This window comes from Mytilus galloprovincialis, chromosome 3, assembly GCF_965363235.1.
Source record: "Mytilus galloprovincialis chromosome 3, xbMytGall1.hap1.1, whole genome shotgun sequence".
Lineage (NCBI taxonomy): Eukaryota > Metazoa > Mollusca > Bivalvia > Mytilida > Mytilidae > Mytilus > Mytilus galloprovincialis.
Window position 1 is genome coordinate 41,882,248 of NC_134840.1, and position 9,503 is coordinate 41,891,750.

General features: G+C 30.2%; 1 protein-coding gene across 1 annotated transcript; it reads right to left on the reverse strand.

The window, feature by feature from the left end:
* Positions 1 to 3,548: 3,548 nt before the first annotated feature.
* LOC143067968 (GTP cyclohydrolase 1 feedback regulatory protein-like) lies at positions 3,549 to 7,021 on the reverse strand. Its single transcript, XM_076241641.1, has 3 exons — positions 6,930 to 7,021; positions 5,428 to 5,522; positions 3,549 to 4,727 (listed from the first exon to the last, which is right to left on the reverse strand). Exons 1-3 carry the CDS (start codon positions 6,963 to 6,965, stop codon positions 4,589 to 4,591), a joined length of 270 nt encoding a protein of 89 aa, XP_076097756.1. The 5' UTR covers positions 6,966 to 7,021; the 3' UTR covers positions 3,549 to 4,588.
* Between the last annotated feature and the right edge of the window lie 2,482 nt (positions 7,022 to 9,503).

The following is a 9,503-nucleotide window of genomic DNA, read 5'->3' on the forward strand; positions in this document are numbered from 1 at the left end:
AATCATCATTTGGTTATCCAGTTTTAACCAGATGCTCCACAGGGCGCAGCTTTATACCACCGCAGAGGTCGAACCCTGAACGGTTGGTGCAAGTATGGACACAACATTCAAGTTGGATACAGCTCTGAATTTGGATTGTGATTAAATAGTTGACACAGAAATAGGTTTCTGACACAGAATGAATGTGGTCTAATGAACTTATTTTTTTTTGCTTTTGAGCAATTTTCTATGCTGTTGAATATTAATCCTCTCAAAGAAAAAATATTTGAAGAAATTTTCTTTTCTGAAATCTGAAAGGAGAAAAAAAAAATTGGCCCCCACCCCAATTTATTTTCACTTCCCCCTTTCCCTTATTCCAAAAATGATCTCAATTCAAATTTCTAATGGAGTTTGCAACAATAACTATTCATTTAAATACATCATAAAATATTAAAATATAAAATGTCATACAGTCATGGTTAAAATTAATATTAATAGTAACTTCTAAAAAAAATAAATGGGGAATGTGTCCAAAAGGACACAGATGATGCCCCCGCTAGCATATAACGCTATAAAGGGACACAACTCAAGAACTGTAAAAGTGAAGCTGCCAAAAATTGAACTTAAACTGAGTTTGGAGGTTATAAGCATTATATACACATTTCATCACATTTAGTTGAGACAAACTAAAGTTAAGAGAACAGATACTGAATTTTTTTTTCAACTTTTCCACTTGTAAAGGGCATTACCCTAGAATGGTAATCAAAGTGCTTGTAATCACTGAATGGTAAAGATTGCTTTAATTTACCAGTTGGTAATAAAGTGAATATTGCATTGTATATTGTATAAAGCATTGATTTAAGTTGATTCTTCAACTTCTATTCTGGACAAAGAAAGATAACTCCAATTTTCAAAGAAGATTATATAAAGCATTGGTTTTAGGTGATTCAACAACTATTCTGGACAAAGAAAGATAACTCCAATTTATTGACTTGAAACTACAAAAATGTTTGTTTTTGGCCCCTTTTTGGCCCTTTATTCCTAGACTGTTTGCCCAAAGAAAGATAACTCCAATTTATTGACTTGAAACTACAAAAATGTTTGTTTTTGGCCCCTTTTTGGCCCTTTATTCCTAGACTGTTTGCCCCATAACCTTTAAAATATATCTCAACCTTCTACTTATGGTATTAAAAATTGTGGTACAATTTCAGAACAATTGAAATACTTATACACAACTTATTGTTCTGACACTAGATAAATGCAATTTTTGGGCCCTTTGGGTCCCTAATTCCTAAACCTTAGGGACCATAACCCCAAAAATCAATCCCAAGCTTCCTTTTGTGGTTATAAACATTGTGTTAAAATTTTATTGATTTCTGTATACTTATACTAAAGTTAGTATCCAGAAACCATCCGTCTTCGGGCGACAATGACAACGACGACGACGACATGATGCCAATATACGACCGAATTTTGCGGTCGTATAAAAATGTGTCTGACGACCAGCCTGTCAACCAACATGGCCGCCATGGTTAAAAATAATACATAGGAGTAAAATACAGTTTTTGGTTTATATTTCTGAAACTAAGTTAAGCATTTAGAGTAAATCTCATCTGAATAAAAGTGTTCATCATGTTTAGATGTATCAGCCCTGAAATTTTCAGTTGAATCAATTAATCCGTTTTGGGGTTGCTGACCCTGAATAAGCAATTTTAATGAAATTTTGCAGTTTTTTTTTATATTATCTTGATACATATTTTTGATAGAGATAAACTGTAAGCAGCAATAATGTTCTGCAAAGTAAGGTCTACAAACAAGTCAACATGACCAAAATGGTATATCGACCCCTAAAGGAGTTTTCGTCCTTTAAAAGTCATTTTTTTATAACAATTTTTCGTAAATTTTTGTAATCTTTTACAAAAATCTTCTTCACTGAAACTAATGAAACAAATTCAACCAAACTTGGCCACAAATATCACTAAGGTATTTACTTTTAAAAATGTGTTGAATTACCCTACCTGCCAACCAACATGACTGACATAGCTACCATTAGAACATAGGGGTAAAATGCTGTTTGTGGCTAATATCTCTGAATCTAAAGTAAAAGTATAATTGTTGCATAATTTCAAGCATCAATTGTACCGAAAAATATCAGGTGAGCGACACAGGTTCTTGGAGCCTCTAGTTTCCTTTTTGTATTATTAATATGCACTGTGTAAGAACTGTTCACAGTTGGATATCTGTTATACTGTTGATAAGAAGTATCATTGATACAGTCATTTGAATAAATTTACTGTTTAGATAATGTTTGAATTATTTAAAACACTAAGGACTTTTCCCCCAAGGCACAGATCTTCTTGGTCTTCCAACTATTTTGATTGGGCATAACTGATGAAAAGCCAGGTAACAGAATGGATATCATGTACCAGTATTCTTTTTTAGCTAGTAAAATTACACATGTTTGTTCTCCTCAAAATGCTCTGTGATAATTTTAGTTCATCTAATTTACAGACTCCATTTGTTGTTGTTTTTTTTTTTTTAATTGAGGTTAAACCATATTTACTTTTAATTATATAATAATATCATAAATAACATATAGAAAAAAAAATAACCTACTATTTCATACAAAAGCACAACTTGTTGTAAATACAGAATAAATTATAAAACATTATAATTATATGTAAAAATTAAAACCATATAAAAGCAGAACAAAAACTGCTTGAGTGCTATATATATATGAATATCATTTATTTGGATCAGTCTTATAAGCTCTAACATTTCAATTATTCAATAAATGTAGCATACACAATTGAAAAATAGTAAAATTCTTATTGGAATGATATTGAAAAAAAAGTCCCAACACTAAAGCATATTATGACTGTAAATCTTAAAATATTTCTCAAATAACAAATAAAATTGTATACTGGTAGCAATTACCAACATGTATTCTTCATCAGTACAAGGATTTCAGCAATAAACATTATAAATATTGGGGGAAAATCATCCTTTTACAACATTAAATTTCTATGCATTCCCTCACAGTATCATTTTAATCAAAGCAAATGTTTAAAGTTTACGTACAAATACTAAGAAATTTTATTCTGTAAATAATTGCATTCATCAGATCACATAGATCCACTGCTGTTGTTCATTTAATTTCGTGGGTATTAATTTTCATGGATTGACAAAAAAAATTGCATTTTTGTGGATGTTTGATTTCGTGGTTTTACCAATCTCTGCATACAAATCATATAGAAAATTTGTAATTCGTTGAACATTTGATTTTGTGATTCACCTGTAGCCACAAAACCCACGAAAATTGGAAAACAAAAAAAAATGAATCAACAGTATATGTGACAAAAAATCATACAAACCTAAAAATACTTATCATACAATTATATAAGCATACATCAGTGCAATGAGCAGAGAAAACATATAAGCATGAAACTCACAAGAAAAGAGTCTTACAGAAAACCTTCAACATTGTTCAATACACAAAGGAATACATGTACTAAAAAATGGTAAATACATGTATATTAGAGAGATAGTCATAAAAGTCTTAAACTAAATTTGTTTTTTCCCTTGCTTTTTTGTACTATCAATTGCAACTTTGTCACATGGCAGCAACATTTGAAACATAATTATCAGTAGTATTGAAGCCAAATTTCCATTTCTATGATTCAGTATTTTCAGGATGAATTTTTTTTCCATTTATAATGAATGATGTACCAAAAGTGTCTCATGTTGGCCATTCTGTTCATGCCATTAAGGTAGGCTTTTAAAAAAGAAACCATACAGAAACGGTGTCATATCCAAGTTTGCTTCCCTGTAGGTGCTCAGTTTAACAATAAGAATGTAAACTAATGACATTCTATTCATTACATTGTAAACAACAATTAATTGATTAATTGATTGTCAGCTTTAATGCCGCTTTTAACACTCTTTGCTACATTATGGGACAGGTTTTTTTGGAGGAGGAAAGCAGATACACACTGAACCAACAACCAAACAATGATTGACCTTTCCTTACCAATCAGTTGAATTTTATTGAACTGGAATGTTAGTTTATTGATAAGGAATAACTATCACATAAGAAATACTGGATTGTAACAATTATATCTACAACTAGTTATCTTAATTATAATTAATTCATCCCATGTTGTGGGTTTTTTATTACTGTACAGATGCTGTATTGGTTGACCTCTTGCTAATATAACTCAACTTCAAAGACTGATATACATTTTGTATCTATTGACCTAATGACATTTCCAAAACAATCACTTTTAAACTGTTGTGTCAAATATTTTCTGTACGGACACTGAAAATTTCAGTATAGTTGTGCCATGTGCAGGTCAAATATTATCTTAATTCTTACTCTTTGGAATCCACCCACTGGTTATTAGTTATAAATATTTCTTGACAGATGATACACCAGTGTAACAACATAGAGCAAACAAAAAATCACATCACATTATTAAATGATGCATATAGTCTTTAAAATTATACCATAATATCAAAACATTCACATTGACATGTATATATAACCCAATATCAAATGTTTATTCAATTTCACCGACATCTTTTCTTTAAAACTAAATATACATGTATGTTAACTTGTACTCTCCTCAGGTTTGTTTAAAGTCCATATACATGTTTGTCCAACCCCAGTCATAGACACTACCTTGTAACCTTTCTTTTCTAGTTTGTTAAGCACTACTCTTGCACAATCTTCACTTCGCCACTCTGTGCTGTAAATTAAGCAGGATCATTTCAGGTACATTTATCAATTCTTTACAAGATAAAATTTTATTCCACTTTACAAACTTTCATACCATAAAACTATAAAATTACTGGAGTATTTCTATATGATTTACTTTATTTTTGTTGGAGGCTGTATGATCCCTGTATTAATATCAAAGCTGATTTCATTTGGATAGCATCGATAATAGCTGACCTCAACATTTAAGTGAGCTTTTATAATTTAATTCTAAATCTGGAGAAGTACTTGTCCTTCAAAGTCTAAACATAAAGAATAATTAATTAGGTCAATGGAACATTAGGTCTTACAGGATAATTTGCTGGCTTTAATAACTTGAAATTCATAGGTCATAAAGGACAAGTACTCCTCAATAGAACTTCATATAATTTTTCAAATTGTATTGACTTATTGTGTCTGTTACATAATAAATCTATTGAGATACATTTATCAAATCAAAGTAACTTTAAAATGGTCACTTTAGTATAAGAAAGAAGTCAAGATCAGGTGATAATGACCTCCTAACAAGTTCACATCATAAGCTGCATTCATACCCTTCTGAAAGAAACAATAGGTGTATAACTTTGTACCCAAAAAAGTAATACCAGTGTCTTGTGATTCATGATTTTCTTGCAGTTGAGCAAAAATAGTAAAATCAGCTTTAAAGTTTAGCATTTTAAATAAAGACTTACAAATTATTTCCGAGAGCTTTCATTTTGGTAGCACCAAGATATTCCATTAACTTGGGTTCACTCCATTCATCACCAACAAATGTTGGACCACTTTCCTACAAATAAATAATATATATATAAGAATGAAAACTCCAGAAGTTGTAGGTAGAGCTTGGAGGTAATGCAGTTCTAAAAGTCTCAATACAGAACCATTTTAAATGGCATACAAAACAAGTTTTGAAATATCTAGCAGAAGAAACATGGTACACCAAAATTACTCATTACTAACCTAGACTTTCATTTTCATGAACCAAATGGTAATCAGAGTCACTTGCTAATCAGTAAGTATTTATCAAAGGAAACTTTAACCAGGTAAAGGAAATATACATGTATGCCATTTTCTAGATAAAAAGAAATCAAAAAGAAAATCAAAACAAAACAAAAGAATATTTAGTTATGCTGTCCTGCTGTGTGTCAATGGCAGACCTTGCCTAAATGTGGTGCTCAAAGACATAATTATATAAGATCTGTATATGTATACTACATTCCAAATCTGACCCACCAAGCCAAGAATAATTTAATAGAATCTATTATTAATCTGCTTGGTCAGTAATACTTTAAAGTTTGAATCCTTCACAAGATATTTAGGCTTGAATCTTTCCAATTGAAGCAGTGAGCTTTAGAATTGTCCCATACTGTGGTTTCAATAATATTCATAGGATACCAATTTTTCGTGGATTTTGTGGGATTACACAAACGTAGATGAACTACAAATTTCAATACCCATATATGCTGACATTCAGCTAGCTGTTTTCTGCTCTTTGGTCAGGTTGGTGTCTCTCCGACAATTTCTCTATTTCCTTTCTCTATTTTATTCCGTCATTGGCAATTTAACCACAAAATCAAATATTCATAATAACACAACTTTTCAACAATCAACAAAAATATTTTGTATCCATGAAAATATAAGAATCTACAGTATAATTTAACTAGCATTATATATTCTATCCCTAACTATTCTGTTATCAAATGTATATAGTTTTATCACAATTTATTTTTTCAAATGTACATACGTTATGTTGATTTTTTTATTTTGTTATTTTTGATTTTGTTGATAGTGTAAATTATAAATTTTATAGTCGACACCCGGCGAATAATGTTCAATAATTAAAGGATCGCTAGAAACCTAAAGGAGAAGAAAAAGAACTAAATGGATGTTCTACTGCCTTTGACCAAATTCACATCATTGTCACATGCAAAGAACTACCTACTACTGGCACTTTAAAATAAATTATCAATGTAAATTGATACCTGATTGGGATTCTAATACCCATTTAAGGGTATAGTACACAATTATTAGAATCTCAACAAAACATGAAAAAGGTATTTTTATACATGTTTACAGAGTGTCTGTATCCTTAACCATAATTTACAAGACTGCATGTGGATATCACCCTCTAATATGTTGCTTCAAAATTTTGTGGAGTGAATGATTGAAATAAGAATATTTGAAAAAAAATTACCAGCCGTATTTGTGTACTGATGATTATATATGGCATTGCAAAGAGAAGATATTTGCTTGTAAATCTAAATGTCAAAATATGTTGCTGTCCTTGCTGGGGGAAGGTCTATTAACAGGACAGATAAAACCAGGACAGTTATTTTCGATACGTTTTTATCTGTAACTTTTGTTTTACCCAACATATTGTTGAAATTTAAATTGTATAATAAAGAACATGGTATTTACTTATATTATTTGTAAAAAAATTAAAAATGAATAATAATTAAGTTAAAAAAATCTGCCAGGACAGTTTAATTTTATGAAATAAATGGCTGAAATTGCCGAGAAAAGTTTACTTATAATTGAAATATTTCTCCAAAACAACTGTCTGGCATTATATTTTTGTACAATTATAAAGATTATGAAATATTCATTCTAAAAATCTATAATTTAATATTTTTTTCAGCTTTTAAAGGTAAAAAAAACTGCCAGGACAGTAGCCTTTCACGTTGGAAATTTTGTTGAAATTATTTCAAAATACAAATACAAAGTTAAATATCTTCTTCAAAATAAATGTCTGGTAAACAAATGTTAGTTCATTGGAAAGTTTAGAATATAAGCTTTATGAAAATATAAAATTATATGACTTTTTATGTCATTAACACCCAAAAAATCTGCCAGGACAGTAGCCTACTCCGCTAAATTTTAAGGAAAAAATGGCTGAAATTGTCGAGAAGAGTTTACCTATAATTGTTATATTTTCTTCAGTACAACTGTCTGGCATACTATTTTTGTATGATTTTAAAGATTATGGAATAATCTTTCTAAAAACCTATGATTTAATATTTTTTTCGTCTTTTAAAGGTAAAAAAATCTGCCAGGACAGAAGCCTTTTACGTTAGAAATTTTGTTGAAATTTGTTCAAAATCAAAATATAAAGTTTAATATCTTCTTTAAAATAAAAGTCTGGTAAACAAATTTTAGTTCATTTAAAAGTTTGAAATATAAGCTTTATGAAAATATAGAATAATATGGACATTTATTTCCTTAACGCCAAAAAAAATTGCCAGGACAGTAGCCTACTCCGTTAAATTTCTGAATTAATTGCAAAAATTAACAACGCAATTATTTTTTTTTAAATATAATATTGGAATAGTTTCTTTTTTGCGATTGTCTAAAGTACAATTTTGATACTACCATTAAGTAAAAGCTAGACCCAATCATAAAATTAAAAAAAAAAGTGAATAAAAAAATTTGCCAGGACAGTTACTTATGATGTCTCAACTTGTGGACAAATTTGTTTCAAATCAAAATCGAAAGTTGAATAGATTATTACTTTATGTTGTTATAATTCGTTGTTAAGTTTTAGCATTAAATTTTGGGAAAAGATAAAAATATTCATTCGATAATAGATGAATTTCATAAAAAGTGTCCCATGAGTCGTCCTATAGCTAAATATTTAGTTGGCACGTGCTAAACTTAACGATCTGTTATCGAATCTGTGTATTTGTATATTCTGTCACGTCAACCGTAAAGTGAGTGTGTGGTAATGGCAACACTCCTTTTGCGCCAATTACCGTTTTTCAGGGGTATCATTTGCGCCAAAATTTTGTTTTCCAAATGTATCAATTGCGCCAATATTCGGAACTCATTTGCGCCACTTTACCTGTACACATGTATATCATAAATATTAATGATTAATATTTATTCTTATGTTTGGCTTAAAAAGTATTATATGTTCGGAGATATATTTCACCATGAAAATGAGCTTCTGGAGACTTGAAGTGCATTAGACAGTCCATGTACAGAGAGAGAAGAAACATTATTGCTTTGCTGAATATTTAATACAAGATATGCCAAAAAAAAAGAGAAGAAAATAGAAGCTTTTGCTGATAATTTTTTTAGCCATGCACATATGTTGATGACACAGTGCTGTGATCCCACCATCCGTTTGGGCTGAAACTCTATCTATCAGTAATAGAACAGAAGTATTTCACAGGAATTATTATGAACTGTTTTATGTATTTCATCTTTAAATGTTTGTCTTTTTGGACAATAAAGTGAAGTTACAAGCTACTACATACATTAAATTGGGAAGTAGTAAGGTGGTAAGAAGAAAGTATGTTTCAGAAAAGGAAATATTTGCCGTGTAAACTGCCGGTTCCAAGTCCGAATAAAGGAGGAGGGAAGTGATTTTTCTTCTATAAATGGCGCAATCGTATGTTTTATTTTTGGCGCAAATGATACCATGTAATTTTAAAACAGGTGGCGCAAACGTAGCATTGGACAAAAAAAGTTGTGGCGCAAAAGGACGCATTTTTGGCGCAAACGGATCTCTCCCGTGGTAATGAAGATATTTAGCTTTAATTTTAGGAAAACTAATTGATTTTATATTTAAAGATAAAATTTAATGCAATAGATTGTGGGATATTCGCAATTGCAAATGCTCTATAATTTTGTTTTTACAAGTTTTTCATGTTGGGTACATGTAGAACAACTAGAACTAGTATAGATTATCTCGTGATTTTTTTTTTTTTTTTGAAAAAGGTTAACTAGTGTTGTGGAATGTACTGAATTGTGACTGTGCATGGCAAAT